Source organism: Rhinopithecus roxellana, chromosome 7 (assembly GCF_007565055.1).
Source record: "Rhinopithecus roxellana isolate Shanxi Qingling chromosome 7, ASM756505v1, whole genome shotgun sequence".
Lineage (NCBI taxonomy): Eukaryota > Metazoa > Chordata > Mammalia > Primates > Cercopithecidae > Rhinopithecus > Rhinopithecus roxellana.
The window spans coordinates 16,802,257-16,822,046 of NC_044555.1; the positions used below are offsets into that span (position 1 = coordinate 16,802,257).

Sequence of the window (19,790 nt, forward strand, 5' to 3'; positions counted from 1 at the left end):
AACCCATTACCTAAAAATACAAAACGCTTTATTCCCCGATGACAGCACTTAGAGCTTTCTTCCCGCTTAGTTACAATGTATAAAATTTTCCCGGAAGTTCCTACAAAAAGGGGCACAGATCTGTTCTGTTCAAGCCCTCAAGTGGATACTTAGGGTGACCGGAGTGAAATACTTTCGGCCAAGACAGTGCCCCACGGGGCCAGTCTCAATAAAGTTATACCCAGCACGTGGGTGCAACTCACCAAAAGAAATAGAAACGCAATCGACTGTGGAGACTCTCAGTGGCAGAGGTGAGACAGCCTCCCAAACAAAAATTCCTCCAGGCTCGGGTCTGCCAAGAGCAAACCGCGCCTAAAGGAAGCCCGGTCCGACGCCAGAAGGGCCCCCGCCCGGGACGACCAAGGTCTGCGCCCAAACCAAGCCGGATGTGCACCTCCCTTAGAAAAAAATAATGCAGAGACTCCCTCAGAACCCCCACCACCGGCAATCATGCCACGGTCCCAACCCGGAGCCCCGCGCGCGGAGTAGTCACTCACCACTCGCCCCTATCTCACAGCCGTCGCCGTGCACGGGCGCCATGGTCCCGAATCTCCCGATTCCGCGCCAACCAGCCCAAAACTGACGCGGGGGCCGAGACAGGCGCCAGCGTGAAAGCCAATCAGCGGCTCGGGAAGCTGCGGACTTCCGCCCGGAAGGCCACTGACGTGCCGCGCCGCGCCGCGCCCCGCCCCCGGCCTTCCCGCGGGCGCGCGTTTGGCGCCCTGTGATGACCCCTTAGGGAAAAGCTAGAGCTGAGGGGAAGCCGGAGGAGAGCAGGAGAAAGAAGCGGTCGGGCGCTGGAAAGGGGCCGCCTGGAAACTGCGCAAGCGCACGCATGCTGATAGGAAAAGGTTTGGGCGCGTGGGAGAAGGGGCGCTCTGGTTCTCAGAGCCTATTCTCCCGGAAAGGAGGCGCGGGCGGGCAGGAGAGTGGGCGTGGTTGGATCGTTTTCCCCAGAGCCTAGGAAAGCGACTGCCTCCTGCTGCGCGCTCTGAGTTTTGCCTGATAGTTTGCTTCTCAACAGTCTGGATACAGTGGCTGTGTGATTAACAACTTAAAGATATATGCACGATCTTAAACAAATAACCAAAAGTAGCATTACCAATAAATGGCCATCTGACCTCATATGCCTCCTGATGAAATGCGTATGAAAAAGCAACAACTTCGCCTATATCGTCCTCTGGGAAAAAATGTCTAACCTGAATCTAACCATGAAGAAACAATCAGATGTATTCAAAATGTAGGACAATCTACAAAACACCTGACGTGAACTCCAAAACTTCAATGTTATGAAAAACAAAGGGCATTCAATTTTTGTGTATGGTACAATGGCTGTAACATATACACCTCATTTTATCTCTTTCCAAAGAGGTATAACATTTTTATTAAATAATGCCTGCCTGTTGGCCGGGCGCGGTGGCTCAAGCCTGTAATCCCAGCACTTTGGGAGGCTGAGACGGGCGGATCACGAGGTCAGGAGATCGAGACCATCCTGGCTAACACGGTGAAACCCCGTCTCTACTAAAAAATACAAAAAACTAGCCGGGCGAGGTGGCGGGCGCCTGTAGTCCCAGCTACTCAGGAGGCTGAGGCAGGAGAATGGCGTGAACCCGGGAGGCAGAGCTTGCAGTGAGCTGAGATCCGGCCACTGCACTCCAGCCTGGGCCACAGAGCGAGACTCCGTCTCAAATAATAATAATAATAATAATAATGCCTGCCACAAATTTGTATTTTTTCCTGCATTACTGCCCACATGCTTATTGATCCCTTCTTCATGTGACAAAAATTTTGTAATATTTTCTCCAAAGAGGATATAAAGATAATTCAGTCTGTCCTCTAGCATGGTTGATCAACACTTGTTTCTTAATTTCTGACTGTTTAGAAAATGTCTTTCAGCTTCATAATCATTTAATATCATGTTATGTGATCCATATGTTGTGATACATCGCATGTAGTAATTTACACTTAGACATAACTTCCTATTTAAAGTACTACGACAGATTCATTTCTACACTTCCCTTTTAAAAACTGATGGAAGTTTTATAGTTTTATTATCAAGTTTTTTCCAACCAGGAGAGAACCATGTTGGCTAGGCATCAATAAGAACCAAATCCTTACCTTAACAATTTTACGGCTGATCACTTCCCACATGCCCGGTTATAACTCTAGGCATTTCAAACCTCTTTTCTCTTTCACTACCGCTATGGTCTGAATGTTTCTCTCCACATAAAACGTATGCGTTGAAACCTAATCAGCAGTGTGGTGGTGTTAGGAGGTAGGGCCTCTGGGAGGTGATTAGGTCATTAGCAGGAACCCTCATGAATAAGATTAGTGCCATCAGAAAAGAGGCTCCAGAGAGCTGCCTTGCCCCTTCTTCCATGTGAGAATAGAGCAAGAAGGCACCATCTATGGACCAGAAAGTGGGCCTACCCCAAACACTGAATCTGCCGGCACCCTGATTTTAAGAATTCCCAGCCTACGGCACTGTGAAAAATAAATTCCTGTTGTTTATTAGCCACCCAGTTTATGGTATTTTGTTATAGCAGCCTGAACAGACTGAGACAATGACCCACATACTCTGTGGGGAAAGACCTGTCAGACACTTTCTTTTTTTGAGACAGAGTCTCGCTCTGTCACCCAGGCTGGAGTGCAGTGGCACCATCTCAGCTCACTGCAACCTCCACCTCCCAGGTTCAAGCGACTCTCCTGCCTCAGCCTCCCGTGTAGCTGGGATTAACAAGCGCCCCCCACCACGCCTGGCTAATTTTTGTATTTTTAGTAGAGACGGAGTTTCACCATGTTGTCCAGGCTGGTCTCGAACTCCTGACCTCAGGTGATCCACTTGCCTCAGCCTCCCAAAGTGCTGGGGTTACAGGTGTGAGCCACCATGCCAGGCCAGACACTTTCAAACCATGATATGGCTTCTGGCCCTACACATTCAGTTCAAAACTCCTGGTAAGTCATCACAGTGGGGTAGAAATATTCCTGGAAGCTATTCCTACACCAAGAAGTCTATGAGTAACGGCCAGGCGCTGTGGCTCATGCCTGTAATCCCAGCACTTTGGCAGGCCGAAGTGGGCAGATCATGAGGTCAGGAGTTCAAGACCAACCTGACCAATATGATGAAACCCCATCTTTACTAAAAATACAAAAATTAGCTGGGCGTGGTGGCACGTGCCTGTAGTCCCAGCTACTCGGGAGGCTGAGGCAGAAGAATCACTTGAACCCGGGAGGCAGAGGTTGCAGTGAGCTGAGACTGTGCCACTGCACTCCAGCCTGGGTGACAGAGCGAGACTCTGTCTCAAAAAATAAATAAATAAATAAATAAATAAATAAAATTTTAAAAAGTCTGTCAATAACTTAAGTATATATGGCTTAAGTATATATGTGGGTTAAGTGCCTTCGACCCACATAAATAGAAGAAATAAGCCCAAACTAAATGCAACATCAACTCCATTTCCGCATAGTGGAATCCCAAAATGCCTATGCCTATTTCACCGCCACTAGGCAGGAAGGGAAATGTATCAGAGGGACAGTTGAAGGTGCTCAAGAGCTGATTGTTAAATATTCAGGTATTTTGTAATCTGCATGTTAAACTGTTGGTAGCTTGAAATCAGTCATGGTGGGAGTATTTACACCCTGGAAATTGGCAAGTGGTACAAATCAGAGCTTTTTATTTGTTTAAGGTTTACCAGCAAACCACCAAATGGAAAGCAGTCATATCTGATTGCAGCTAAAGTGTCTTACTTTTGTAGATCTACCATTGGATCCAGCAATCCCACTCCTGGGTATCCACCCAGAGGAAAAGAAGTCATTATACATGATAGATACTTGCATGCGCATGTTTATAGCAGCACAATTCATAATTGCAGATGTATGGAACCGGCCCAAATGCCCATTAATCAACAAGTAGGTTAAAAAATGTGAGATATATATATATGTAGACATATATATATATGTGCGTATATATATATATTTACACACACACACACCATGGAATACTACTCAGCCATAAAAAGGAACGAAATAACCACATTTGCAGCAACCTGGATGGAATTGGAGACCATTAATCTAAGTGAAATAACTCAGGAATGGAAAGCCAAACATTGTGTGTTACTCATAAGTGTAAACTAAGCTACAAGTATCCGAAGGCATACGAATGATACAATGGATTCATTGTCTCATAAGAATGATACAATGGGGACTCTGGGAAAGGTGAGAAGGAGGTGAGGAATAAAAGACTATACATTGGGTACAGTGTGTACTGCTCAGGTGATAGGTGCACCAAAATCTCAGAAATCACCACTAAAGAACTTATTCATGTAAACAATTAATTAAGTAATAATATTAATAAAAAGGATTGGAGTAGATTAGATGGGAATGAGGGAGGGAGCCAGGGTCGTTTTAGAATAAATGGAGGAAATAAATATGACAAATACTATCTTTAAAAAACAAATAAATAAAATATCTTACTTTTGCAAATTTTTACGAAAACATAAAACCATTGCTAGAACATCTCCCAGAGCCTTGGAAGTGGCCAATATGCAAATGAGAGGCTCTGAAGATTAAGTTTCAGCAGCTTTACTGTAAACCTACCTCTGTTATCTAATCATGCAAAAAAATCATAATTTGTCTTAAACTTGCTCTCTCCTGTCCAGGACCAGTTTTGCAAGTTTAAAGTTTTTTTTTTTTTTTTTTTTTTTTTAAACTTATAAACAAAGTAAAGCAAACTGAGACTGAGATACTATGTTCCACCATTTTCCACCTTTTTATCTGTATATCTCTCTCTATATAAATATTATCCATTGCTAGTAAGCTTGCAGTGTTGAGGCACAACTCATTTATTACAGGTGCCAGTGTAAGTTGGTACAATCTTTTGGAAAATAATATTGCAATATGTGACAAGTACCGTAAACATACTTGTATCTTTCAACCCTTTATTTCCACAGGTAAAAGTTTAATAAGAAATAATAGAAACAAAAAATGCAAAGACGTTAATGGCTGCTGTTTTTCATTAGCAAAAAGTTGGGACCTAAAAGTCCACATCATGGCAAAGGTTTAATGATGTGACATCAAAAAGATAAAATGATTAGAAAAGCTCAAAATATGAAAAATGTTTATGATATTTCAGAAAGTGAAAACCGCAGAGGGCAAAGTGATACAAACACACACTTAGTTGCAACAATATATCAAACAGTTATTTACCTGAAAGCAATATGCAAAATGGAGTATATTTTGCCAGGATGATAGAATTCTACACTCTTTTTGTTTATAATTTATCCTCTTTCATATTATATTGGAAGGATTAAAGACTCAGGTGGAGTCAGACTTAGGATTTGATTCTTTGACTTCTACTTTTATGTGAATCACCACACTCTTCCACAATGGTGGAACTAATTTACAGCCATAAAAAAGAGACCAGGTGCAGTGACTCATGCCTGTAATCCGAACACTTTGAGAGGCCAAATGGGCAGATCACCTGAGGTCAGGAGTTTGAGATCAGCCTGGCCAACACGGCGAAACCCCATCTCTACTAAAAATACAAAAATTAGCCGGGCGTGGTGGTGGGCACCTATAATCCTAGCTACTCAGGAGGCTGAACCAGGAGAATCACTTCAACCTGGAGGCAGAGGTTGCAGTGAGCCAAGATCGCACCACTGCACTCCAACCTGGGCTACAGAGCAAGACTCTGTCTCAAACAAAAAAAAAAAAAAAAAAAAAAAAAAAAAAAGAAGAAGAAGAATGAGATCATGTCCACAGCAACATGGATGGAATTGGAAGCCATTATCCTAAGCGAACTAACACAGGAACAGAAAACCAAATATCACATGTTCTCACTTATAAGTGGGAGCTAAACACTGAGTACAAATGGACACAAAGAAGGGAACAACAGCCACTGGGACCAACTGAGGGTGGGGTGTGGGTAGAGGGTAAGGATCAAAAAAACTACCTATGAAGTACTATGCTTATTACCTGGATGATGAAATAATCTGTACCCCAAACCCCCGTGACATGCTACTTACCCACGTAACAAACCTGCACATATGTCTGAACTTACAAGTTAAAAAAAAAAAAGTATTCTGGTAGATCTGAAAGGGGACTCTTTTTTGCCTATCTGCCTTTTCTCTTTCTTCCTGCAACACAGATATGATGGTTGAAGCTCCAGCAGCCGTCTTGGATCATGAGATAACTGTGGAAATGAAAGTCCCCACAATGAGATGGTGGAACAGAATAAGAGCCCAGGTCCCTAACATCCATTAAGTCACCATACCATCTCTGAGCTGTCTACCCCCAGACTTCTACATGAGAGAAAAGTAAACATCTGTCATATTTAAAGCCACTGTTTTTTAGTTTTCTGTTGTATTCAGTAGACCTAATTCTATAAATTATGCTTTATTTATAAAGAAATGGAAACTCAAAAATTGAGTAGTAGATGGAAATCAAGCCTCTTATTTGTCTAATTCCAAAGCAGATACTTTTTTTCCATTGTCTGTCTTTGATGAATGAGTATTGTATCTTTTTTTTTTTTTTTTTTTCAGACAGAGTCTTGCTCTGTTGCCCAGGCTGGAGTGCAGTGGTGCAATCTCAGCTCACTGTGACCTCTGTCTCCCAGGTTCAAGCGATTCTCCTGTCTCAGCCTCCCAAGTAGCTGGGATTACAGGTGTGCACCACCATGCCTGGCTAATTTTTTTTTTTTTTTTTTTTTTTTTAGTAGAGATGGGGTTTCACCATGGTGGTAAAGCTGATCTCGAACTCCTGACCTCAGGTTATCCACTCACCTTGGCCTCCCAAAGTGCTGGGATCACAGGCATGAGCCATTGCGCCTGACCTGAATGAGTATCTTCTCTCAATAGCAGTAACAGTTAAGACCACATGGAAACTTTCATGAAATTTATTCATTTAACAAATGTTTATTGAGTGCCTACTATTTTCTGGCACTATTCAAGGCCCTAGGGATAAGATGGTGAGCAAAAACAACTTCCCTTGCCATGATTTTCTATGCATCAAGCAACCTTGCTTCTGTAAACTAGATTTTTCTTTCCCCTAAATTGGGGGAAAACCAACCAACTGGATTATATTCTGGCACACCTGCCAGGTATATTTCCCATGGCAAAGCAGTAAAGTATCACTCTGATTTCAATATCCATGTGCATTTGTTAGCATGCATCTGGCCTTTGAGCCTGATTGTCTGTGGGTATGAAGATCAGCCTTGTGGCCATCCAAAGATTCTAAGTTCAACGAGGTAGGGGTTGTTTATATGCAGCTGTGGAGAGAGGATTGCCTGCTAGCTGAAAAGAGGCCAGCAGTGAGAGGGCCTGCATATGCTCTCAGCATCCCACAAAGGTTCTGGGTAATAAGAGAAGACACGCAACTCTCCTGAAACTCAAGAGACCATCTCTGGGTGTCCTAAGGAAATCCAGTCAATACCCACAACACTGAAGACAGGACCTTGGACCCTGGGACTGAGGAGGGTAACCCAAAGAAGCTTTCCCTAGAACAACCCAGCACTTGGCACTCCCAGACCCCAATCTCACAGACATACCTTCCCTACCCAGGGGACCTCCCTATGAGGATTGACCTTCAAAAATACATCTCTGGGCTGTGCGCAGTGGCTCACACCTGTAATCCCAGCACTTTGAGAGGCCAAGGCAGGTGGATCACCTGAGGTCAGTAGTTTGAGACTAGGCTGGCCAACCTGGTGAAACCCTGTCTCTACTAAAAATACAAAAATTAGCTGAGTGTGTTGGTGCACACCTGTAATTCCAGCTACTGGGGAGGCTGAGGCAGGAAAATTGCTTGAACCCAGGAGGTAGAGGTTGCAGTGAGCCAAGATCGCACCACTGAACTCCAGCCTGGGAGACATCTCAATAATAACAATAATAATAATAATACAAAAGATCCCCCCCCCCGTCATTAAGCATCTATCATCAATAGAAATCACAGTCTGACAGCATCTCTGTGGTTTAGATTTAGGGAATGAATTTTTGTTGCTGTTTTGGAGGCAGCACTCACTCCATCACCCAGACTGGAGTGCAGTGATGCAATCATAGCACACTGCAGCCTCAACCTCCTGGACTCAAGTGATCCTCCCACCTCAGTGTCCTGATTGACTAGAACCACAGGTGCATGCCACCATGCCTGGCTAATTTTTAAATTTTTCATAGAGATGGGGGCCTCACTTTTGTTGCCCAGGCTGGTCTCGAACTCCTGGCCTCTGTTAGGATTACAGGCTTGAACCACTGCACCTGGCCAGAAAGTTATTTTAGTTCAAGCAGTCATCAATTATTGCTTCATTGTATTGCCCTCTTCGTTCCTTCAATAGTAAAGACAACTTACATTTCATTTCCCTTAGTCCCTAACTACTTATTGAATAATCCTACCACTAAGACAAACTTGCTCAATTAGTTATTAATAGTTCAAGCACATCGAGAGTTTGTTTTATACGCGTCTGCTTTATTTATTTATTTATTTATTTACTTATTTTTTTATTTTTCAAGAGATAGTCTGCCTCTTGGTTACTCCGTTGCCCAAGCTGGAGTGCAGCGATGCAATCATAACTCATTGCAACCTCACACTCCTGGATTCAAACAATTCTTTGACCACAGCCTCACTGCCACTATGCCTGGCTAATTTTTAAATTTTTTATGGAGACGAGGTCTTGCTATGTTGCCCAGGCTGGTCTTAAACTCCTGGCCTACAGTGATCCTCCCACCTCGGCCTCCCAAAAAAGTGGGATTATAGGCATGAACCACCATCCCTGGCATATGCTTATTGGTCATTTGTAACTGCTTTTGCCTCACTGAGGTTATTCTCTCTCTCTCTCTTTCCTTCCTTCCTTCCTTCCTTCCTTCCTTCCTTCCTTCCTTCCTTCCTTCCTTCCTTCCTTCCTTCCTTCTTCCTTCCTTCCTTTCCTTCTTTCTTTCTTTCTTTCTTTTTTTTCTTTTTTATGGAGTTTCACTCTTGTTGCCCAGGCTGGAGAGCAATGGTGTGATCTTGGCTCACTGCCACCTTCGCCTCCTGGTTTCAAGTGATTCCCCTGCCTCAGCCTCCCAAGTAGCTGGGATTACAGTCATGTCTCACCATGCCCAGCTAATTTTGTGTTTTTAGTAGAGACAGGGTTTCACCATGTTGGTCAGGCTGGTCTCAAACTCCTGACCTCAGGTGATCCACCAGCCTCGGCCTCCCAAAGTGCTGGGATTATAGGCATTAAGCCACCATGCCCAGCCCTGTTCTATTTCTTTTTTCCTCTCTTTTTCCACTTCTCTGGTTTTAATGGAGCAGTTTATATGACTCCATTTTATCTCATCTCTTGGCATATTATATATGCCTCTTTTTGGTTGCCCTGTGATTTACAATATACATTTAAAAAATAATCTGAGTCCACTTCTAAATTAGCATCATAGTGCAGGTGCCTTTTAATTGACTATTCCCAATTCCTCCCTCCCATCCCCTGTGACATTACTGTCATTCATTTCACTTATCCATATGCCATATGCTATAATCAACCAATACATTTTTACTATTTTGCTTTAAACTGTTATCTTTTAGGTCAATTAAAAATAAGAAAAATAGAAGATTTTATTTTGCCTTCATTTATTTCTTCTCTGACATGCTCCTTTTCTTTATGTAGATCCTAATTTCTGATTTATGTCATTTTCCTTCTACCTAAAGAACTTCTTTACACATTTGCAGAAGACTGCTGGCAATGAATTCTCTCAATTTTTGTTTGCCTCAGAAAAGTCCTTATTCCTCTTTCACTATTTTTTGTGCTTCAGTCGCTTTATTTTTTAAAACCATACATATAATGACAAGTTATTTCAAATCAGCATTTTAAAAGAAAAGAGTGACTGTATTGTAAACGGTATTTCATTTCCTACAGGAGATTAATCACTCAAAAATGGTAATTATGTAAAACACTGAAAAATATAGCAATCATTAAATATGATTCAGTCTTTTGATATTAAATAGATAGACAGGATCTAAATAGCATTAGAAATAATGAAAAACTTTCATAGCTGGCATAACATTTTTTATATCGATATTTCAAAATTCCACAAAAGATGACAAAAATCAAAATAACAAATTACACACAATTAAACTTGAAAAACATAAAAAGATGTATTACATATCCACAATAATGGGAGTTAAAACAAAGATCAGTCTACATATTTTTCCACCAATATTCTTTGTTCTCTGGGCTTTATACGTCATCAAAATCAGAATAAGTGAGGTCAAGAACACTTCTGATCATTGCCAGGAATTGCTTTCAGATTTTCAATTCTCTTCTTGCTTCTATTTTAAACAATTAAACAAGAATCTGTTATAGTTTCTTAAATTACACAAATTGCTTTCAAACACATCTTCCTCTTTCTCTTTAGAAGGATAATTTCCCTGGATATAGAATTCTAGGTTGGCAGGATTTTTTCTTTCAACACTTTACAGATTTCACTCCACTGTCCTCTTGCTTGTCTAGTTTCCAATGAGAAGTCTACTAGAATTCTTATCCTCATTCTTGTATAAGTAAAGTTTTTCTTCATCCTCCAGCTTCCTTCAAGATTTTCACTTTGTCCTTGATTTTCTGCAGTTGGAATATGATATCCCTGTTTTTTTTTGTTTTGGTTTGGTTTTGGTATATATCCTGCTTGGTGTTCTCTGAGCTTCCTGGATCTGTGGTTTTCTGTCTATCATCTTAATGATATATTATTTGGAAAGTTCATGGCCATATCATTACTTCAAATATTTTTTTCTGCCCTACTTTCTCTTTCTTCTACTGGTATTCCAATTGTGCATGTATTACACCTTTTGATAGTATCCTCCTGCTCCTTTCCCTGATTGTAGCACTTCCAATGCATTTTCTCAAGATGTTGCACCCTGTTGACTATGGTTATTTTCATTTTTCCTTAGGTGAGACAGGAAGGCTGGAGAGGGCTGAAATTCCCTTCCCTCAAATAGAATAATGTTTCGGTATCTCCTTTTGACGAAGTCTTGCCCTCTGACACTCTGATGGTCTTTCCCCCTGGAGAGTAGACTTTTTTTTTTTTTTTTTTTTTTTTTGAGACAGAGTTTCACCCTAATTGCCCAGGCTGGAGTGCAGTGGTGCAATCTCAGCAACCTCTGTCTCTTGGGTTCAAGCAATTCTCCTGTGTCATTCTCCTGTGTACCTGAGATTACAGGCACCCACCACTATGCCTGGCTAATTTTTTGTATTTTTAGTAGAGACAAGGTTTCACCATGTTGGTCAGACTGTTCTCAAACTCCTGACCTCAGGTGATCCACCTGCCTCAGCCTCCCAAAGTGCTGGGATTACAGTTGTGAGCCACCACACCTGACTGGAGAGTGGACTTTTGTGGTTGAGATGATTCTGGAAATGCTTCCCAACTGGCTACTCTTCCTCTTTTCCTGCCAGGTCCCCCTAGAAGATTGATACCATTTGACTGTGTCTCCACCCAAATCTCATCTTGAATTGTACCTCCCATCATTCTCACGTGTTGTGAGAGGGACCTGATGGGAGAGAATTGAATCATGGGGGTGGTTTCCCCCATACTGTTCTCATGGTAGTGAATAAGTCTCATAAGATCTGATGGTTTTATAAGGGGAAACCCCTTTTGCTTGGTTCTCATTCTCTCTTGCCTGCCACCATGTAAGATGTGACTTTGCTCCTCCGTCACCTCCTGCCATGATTGTGAGGCCTACCCAGCCATGTGAAACTAAGAGTCAATTAAACCTCCTTCTTTTATAAATTACTCTATCTCAGTTGTGTCTTTATTAGCAGCATGAGGACAGACTAATACAAAAATCTTCCTCGGATCCTCACAGTGAGAATCTGGTGGGCTTAAGCCCACCAAATTGTGGTGTCCCTCCCATGATACCAGCCTCTAGGAGTCTCTTACTCTCACGCTAATCCACATACAGCCTCTAGTTATTAATCAAAGTTACCATCTAAGAGTCCATACCAGTTTATGGCCCCAGCAGCTTCTGCTCCAGGTAGGCAGATCTGGACTGTGATTCTCTGTATATGTCTGTCTCTCTAGATTTGGGGATGGCAGTTTGCCCTGTTATCTCAGTTATCTTATGAGTCTAAGAAAAGTCATTAATTTTCTTTCAGTTTGTCCATCTTTTTCTTGATATAAGGATGGTAGTGACAACTTCCAAACTCTTTACATGTATGAGCTGGAACCAGAAATCTCCTGATCATCTCTTGCATATCTTCTTCTTCTTCTTTTATTGGAGGGGAGGGAGCAAATACTTTTTACCATTTTTTGGAAAACAGACTAGAGAGTCATGCGATGCTGCCAGCGCTGTATCTAATCCTGGGGCACAAATCTGCACCCTCCTTCGCAATTGGTCCTGTGATGGTAGACACTGTTATCTTACCTTATTATTTCCTTTAACTTCCACATTATCTTCAAAATAAAGAAGCATTTCATCTTTTCTCTGGTATTAATTTCATTGTCAAATTACCACTGCTAGGCCAGGCGCAGTGACTCATGCCTGTAATCCTAGCACTTTGGGAGCCTGAGGTGGGTAGATCACCTGAGGTCTGGAGTTCAAGGCCAGCCTGACCAACATGGTGAAACCCCGTCTCTACTAAAATACAAAAATTAGCTGGGCGTGGTGTCGGGCACCTGTGATCTCAGCTACTTAGGAGCCTGAGGCAGAAGAATTGCTTGAACCCAGGAGGCGGAGGTTGCAAGTGAGTTGAGATCACGCCATTACGCTCCAGCCTGGGCAACAAAAGCGAAACTCCGTCTCAAAAATAAATAAATAAATAAATAAATAAATAAATACCACTGCTGGGTGTACCTTCTTTTTAAGCTGTGGTTTGCCTTTCTTAACTGTAGCCATCACCGCATCACCCACACTAGCAGTGGACAGTCTGTTCAGCCATTCCTTGATTCCCTTCACAGAGATAATACACAGATTTTTCAGCTCCTGTGTGGTCAGCACGGTTGATTCCACTCCTAACAGAAGACCCAGGGAAATCCAGAATTTCATAGTGGAAGATCCATCACATCCTCCCTTCAACATCTTAAAAGCTGGAAAAAGACAGAAAGCTGTATACCTTTTTTGATGAAGTGTTTGTTCAAATATTTTGCCCCTTTAAAAAACTGAGTATTTGTTTAATTATTAAGTTGTGAACTTTTATACAACTGAAATAAAAATTCTGTAAAAATAGGTGTTTTGCAAATGTTTTCTCCCAGTCTGTGGCTTAAGCTTTTTATTTTCTTAACTGTGTCTTTGAAGAGTAAAAGTTTTTATTTTTGATGTAATTCAATGTATCCATTTTTTGTGGTTCATGTTTTTGTGTCCTATCTAAGAAATTTCTACTTAACCCAAAGATGTTCCCTATGTTTTATTCCAGATTTTTTATGGCTTTTAAATTGAGGTCTATGATTCATTTCAATTTTTCTTTATAAGGTGAGATACAGTTCTTCTTCTTTTTTTTTTGCTTCTAGATATCCAATTGTTCTGCCATCATTTTTATTTTTCGTTTTTTATTGTGGTAAAATACACATAGCATAAACTTTATCATTGTAACCATTTTTAAGTATACAATTAAATTGCATTAAGTACATTCACAGTGTTGTGTGACCAATTTCCAGACCGCTTTTTATCTTATAAAACTCTCTACCCATTAAACAACAGCTCCCCATTACCCACTCTCTCTAGCCCCTGGCAATGACCTCTCTACTTTCTGTCTCTGTAAATTTTACTACTCCAGGTACTTCATATAAGTGGAGTCAAACAGTGTTTGTATTTTTGTTGTTGGCTTATTTCACTTAGCATAATATTCTCAAGGTTCATCTATGTTGTAGCATGTGTCAGAATTTCTTTTCCTTTTTAAGGCCGAATAATATTCTATCATATGTATATACCACATTTTGTTTGTCTATTCATCCATCAGTGGGTACTTGGGTTGTTTCTACTTCTTGGTTTTTATGAATAATGCTGCTATAAATGGCGCACTTTTTTTTTTTTTTTTTTTAAATGGAGTCTCACTCTGTCGCCCAGGCTGGAGTGCAGTGGCGCGATCTTGGCATACTGCAACCTCCGCCTCCCGGGTTCACGCATTTCTCCTGCTTCAGCCTACTTAGTAGCTGGGATTACAGGCTCCTGCCACCACACCCAGCTAATTTTTGTATTTTTAGTAGAGACGGGGTTTCACCATGTTGGTCAGGCTGGTCTCGAACCCCTGACCCCATGATCCACCCACCTCAGCCTCCCAAAGTGTTGGGATTACAGGCATGAGCCACCGCGCCCAGGCTAAATGGCATACTTTTTAAAAAGGCGATTGTTTTTATCATGGAAATACCTTGGCATTTTACTGCAAATCAATCCACCACACACGTGGATCTATTTTCTGGATTTTCTATTCTGTTCCATTTACCTGTCTATACTCATGGCAATATCACATTGTTTCAACTACTGTAGCCTTATAGAAGTCTTAAAAACAGGGAGTCTGAGTTCTCCAACACTGTTCTTCTTTTCAAAATTATTTTGGCCAATCTAAGTCTTTGCATTTTCATATAATTTTTATGATCAGTTAGTCAATTTCTACCAAAACTCTTGCAGGAATTTTGACTGAGATTACACTGAATCTATAGATGAATTTGAGGGATGTCTCAGTCTGGGCTGCTACAACAAACTATCTTAGACTGGGTAATTTATAAACAACAGAAATTTATTGCTCACAATTTGGGAGGCCAGGAAGTTTGAGATCAACATGTTAGCAGATTTAGTGTCTGGTGGGGCCTGTTTCTTATAGATGGCACTGGATGTCTAAGTGTGTTTCTCTTTTAATCACGAATTGATGCAGCTGCATTGTCCACAGTCATGAACATTTGGAGGTGCAGTTCTTAGAAATTCTTTAACTTGTGGCCCCTCCAATACAATAATTTCTTCAGGATTCACATTTGAAGGTAAAGACTCTCTTTCGCCTTGGTAGATGGGAGAATGGAGAAGAGGAAAGGGAAAGGTGGGCAGATACAATGGGTTAGGCTCTCAGGTCAAGCAGAAAAGTCTTGCATCATGCAAGTGTTGCTGGCAAATGGCAAAAAGTCATGAGAAAGATGTAAAAGCAACTACAAAATATATTATGCTCAGTTTTCTTCTAATTCAGTTTCACACCAAGCAGAAAGTGAGTTTTTCTATTAGTAAGAAAAATGTCTGCAAAGTGCCAGTGATCCATTAAAATAATTGTTGTGAGGTAGGGGAAGGAAAACAATTTCTGAGTCACTTGGCTTATCACTCCAACAGCTTAGGGAAGTTTTGTTAATGGCCTAATGGATCAACAAACTTCAAAGACATTTATTTGCTTGGAGCTGGGTCGTTTCACCAAGTTACTGCAAAAAAAAACTACTGTGTGTCTAAAAAGAAAACTAATAAATTCCAAAGGTTATTGTTCCCTACAGTTTTTCAATGCATATATTTTTCTTTGACACTAGTTGTTCTCCAGATCCTAACTCCATCTTCAGCATTATTTGTCTGCCAATAGTTATTTCAGGAGTATCTCTCATTGTGAAATCAGATTGTTTTTCTTTGCATTATTCTCCCATCCACTCAAAGCCATGTTGAACAAGAAGAAAATAGTGCAGTTTCAATGCCAAAATCATTTGTTCATTCACAAAATGTTTATTGAGCACTTAATATGTGCCAGGCACTGTTCTAGGCACTGGGAATATCAGCAGCGAGGCAAAGTCCCTGCCTTTACATTCTATTGGGAGAGACAGACAATAAACCAATAAACATAATATATTATATTCCTTGGTAGTTGGTATTCTAAAACAAAGCAAAGCAGAGTAAGGGGGAATAGAGAGTGATGCTTTGGAGTTGGGGCATAAAATTGATCATTTAAGTCAGGGAGATATTCAGTTTAACAGAACTTTATATGGTTTGGCTGTGTTCCCACCCAAATCTCATCCTGAATTTTAGCTGCTATAATTCCCAGGTGTTATGAGAGGGACCTGGTGGGAGGTAATTGAATCATGCGGGCTATTTCTCTCATACTATTCTCATGGTAGTGAATAAGTCTCATGGGATTTGATGGTTTTATAAGGCGTTTCCTTTTTAGTTTGGCTCTCACCCTCTCTTGTCTGCTGCCATGTAAGACGTGCCTTTCACCTTCCACCATGATTGTGAGGCCTCCTCAGTCACATGGAACTGTGAGTCCATTAAACCTCTTTTTCTTTATAAATTACCCAGTCTCGGGTATGTTTTTATCAGCAGTGAGAACAGACTAATACAGAACTCATATACTGATTTATAATTCCATGAAGGCTGATACTGTGGTAATTGTCTTCATTTTTCACCTGGTTTCAGGTTTGACACACAGTAGATGTTCGATAAATCCAATAGAAACAGTAATATGTAAAAATACCTACATTCTGCTTTGAACTTGTGTATGTCTTGATATTCCGTGGATGGACTATGATTCTAGTCCATACTTTGGAAATGCAAAATCCATACTTTGCATTCCTTCTTCAGAACTGTTGATAGTTAATTTTAGGAGATCCAAAAAAGCAAAAAGGTAGGGAGTCATCAGTAGTCACTTTCCTCCAGACCCATGGAGCCTGCCATCTTCTCATCTGTTCCTTTATTTCATCTCAGGGCTAATATCCCCAAAGCAGCCTTGGATAACGTCATCAGTCAAAGAGGAGTTTCTGCAGCCCAGTTAATCAGCAAGCACACCGCAAATGATGAAAAGCAGTTACAAAATGCTTCCAGGATTCATTTATTCACTTAACAATGATTTCCATTTTTATTTATTTTGTTTTATTTTTTGAGACACAGTCTTGCTCTGTCACCCAGGCTGGAGTACAGTGCCATGATTTCGGCTCACTGCAAACTCCGCCTCCTGGGTTCAAGTGATTCTCCTGCCTCAGCCTCCTGAGTAGCTGGGATTATAAGTGCCTGCCACCACGCCTGGCTAATTTTTGTATTTTTAGTAGAGACGGGGTTTCACCATGTTGGCCAGGCTGGTCTTGAACTCCTGAGCTCAGGTGATCTGCCCACCTTGACCTCCCAAAGTGCTGGAATTACAGGTGTGAGCCACCACGCCAGGCCGACAATAATTTTTAAAGCAACTACTCTGTACCAAGAAGTATTCTAGGGGTAGAGCAGATTATTTCACCTTAGTCCAGAATCTAGCCCTCAGCTACTTCGATGCAGAAAATCATATTGTTCATATATTCAGAGATCATTAGATTTTTAATGACAAACTACCTATAATTAACTGTATAATTAAAATCACTGGAAAAGGCTAAGTCATTCATTTCCAGAGTGATTTCAAATACCCCTAGCTGGGTTTGCCTCTAAAAGTTGTGGGGTCAGAGCAAGAGTATAAATGGAGGCCCATGTATTATAGGTTTAAATATTTAAAAGTTTGAAATCTTGCTAACAGATTGTACATATATATGTGTGTATACACACACACACACACACACACACACACACACACCCCATCTTCCTAACTTGACAAATATATCTTGTTAATGACCTAGGAGGTCAAGTCGTTTGGAGTTCTTTGCAGGAAAGGTGGTGGTGAGCAGAGCCCCTTCTCTGTTCCCCACCGCAGGGTGGAACCAGCCTAGACATCCAGGTTCTGCTCACATCCTCCTGCTGCAATCCCTTGCTTGACCACCCCTTGTGCCTAGAGATGTGCAACTCTGCAGTGAGGTTACTCCTGAGAAGGTGGTCATGAGGAAGAGGCCAAACAGACCCTGGAAGCAGACTCAGGAATTTGGGCAGAGAACTTGAGTGTTCTAGAAGGAGGATGGGGGTCTCCATACATGCACCCTGTCTCCTTGGCCCATGGACTCCTCAGAGGAGGAGAGCCAAAGTAGGACCCTTAAAATGGGGCCCAAGGCCATGATTCAGGGCACTCCCTACCAACAGGTGAGGTACTAGAAAGGCAAACAAAATGCTGCTGGGGAATTAGTGGGAAAGGAGGACGGTTCACCAGCTCTAGAGCTGTGGCCTTAGTTGACCATCCCTCCTGGCATAGAATACCCCCTGGCCAGAGAAGATACTTGTCCCCCAAATTCAGATGTGTACCTCCTGTGATGGGGCTGACACAGTTTGCTTCCTCAACAACTCCCTTTTCTCTGAGGCTCAGGGGCTGCGAAGGTTCCCTGCAGACTGGGAGATTACACAGGGTTCACCACATAGCTGCTTTAGCTCAGAGGAGTGCCCTTTTTTTTTTTTTTTTTTTAATTCACATAAAGTGCTATACAAGGTAGCTGAGACCTGCTGCCAACCCATTTCCAGCTATACGGACCTGGGCGATTCTCAGAGCTCTGGAGCACCCCTTGTGGTAGGAGAGAGTCAAATACAATTTTTTGTCTTTTTTCCCTTTTAATATTATTATTATTATTATTTTATTTGTAGAAATTTATGGGGTACATGTGAAATTTTGTCACATGTATATAATGCATATTGATCAAGTCAGGGTATTTAGTGTGCCCATCACCTCAGGACAATACACTTTTGTTAACTATAGTCACCCCACTCTGTTATCAAACATTGAATTTACTCCTTCGATCTAACTGTATGTTTGTGCCCTTTAACCTGCTTCTCTTCATCCTCCCTCTCCCACCACTCACCTTTTCCAGTCTCTGTTATCTGTCTTTCCACTCTCCACCTCTATGTGATCAAACATTTTAGCTCCCACATATAAGTGAGAACGTACAACATTTGTCTTTTTTTGCCTGGCTTGTTTCACTTAAGATAATGACCTCCAGTTCCATCCATGTTGTTGCAAATGATCTTTTATTATTATTATTTATAATTAACACATAATAATTGTACGTATTTGTGTGCTACAGTGGGATATTTTATTACATGTGTGCCATGTGTAATAATTAAATCAGGGTAATTAACAAATTCATCACTTAAACATTTATCATTTCTTTGTGTTGGTAACATGCAAAAGTTTTTCTTCTAGCTATTTGCAAAGATTCAGTAAAATTCTCTTAACTGTAGTCACTGTACAGTGCTACAGAACTTTCACTATGAATCCCTGATACCATTTTAGTTCATGAGACTCTCAAAAGTAGAGAAGACCCCAGAAAGCCACCAATAAGCGTTTGGATAATAGACATCTCCATAATCCAAGGGTAAATGGCTTAATTTACTGACACAACTAGGTCTGTGATGAGAATAGAGTATGTAGTGGTATTGGTGACTCTGTCCTCATTATCTTTGTTTTACAGTCATAATTAATCAAAACCTACCCTCTCACCTTTCTCGTGCTCATGACAAAGAATTACCTGCTCTAAGCAGGAATTAACTGAGGGAGTAGATTGGTAGTGATCCTTCTTTGGGATGTGAGACAAGAAGCTTGGAAATATAGTCAAATGCACTATTATTCTAAGATATGACAGCAAGAAGCAATTTCAAAATATGCCTCTCTTGTAAACCATTGGGCCTTAATGACACAAGAGTAATTTTTCCATTACTGACAAGAGCAAACGAGTGCAAACAGAGGTGGATGATTTTTCCTGACAGCTGAACCAGGCTTCAGTTAGTATCAGGGAAACTTTCTATTTGAGTTGACCTGTCTGTGCTGCATCAAGTTGAGCCATCATTTCAACGGATCCAGTGAATAAATCTGGAGGAAATAATGTGCCCAGGACTTGGGTATGGTTTCGTTTTGTTTCTGTTTTAGTTCACTACCTGGTACCTACCTCTGCAGCGTGGCTTACCTTTGATGGCCAATCCCAGCCTCTTTTGGGGCATGATCTGTGCAAGAT

The 19,790-nt window shown here is 41.3% G+C and overlaps 1 protein-coding gene across 1 annotated transcript in view; it reads right to left on the reverse strand.

The window, feature by feature from the left end:
• The window catches only part of POLA1 (DNA polymerase alpha 1, catalytic subunit), a 314,584-nt gene extending 313,950 nt beyond the window's left edge, over positions 1-634 (reverse strand). Inside the window, exon 1 of the mRNA XM_010353227.2 lies at positions 537-634. Within this exon, the coding sequence (XP_010351529.1) occupies positions 537-579 (43 nt within the window). The 5' untranslated portion in view covers positions 580-634. The remainder of the gene's footprint in view (positions 1-536) is intronic.
• Between the last annotated feature and the right edge of the window lie 19,156 nt (positions 635-19,790).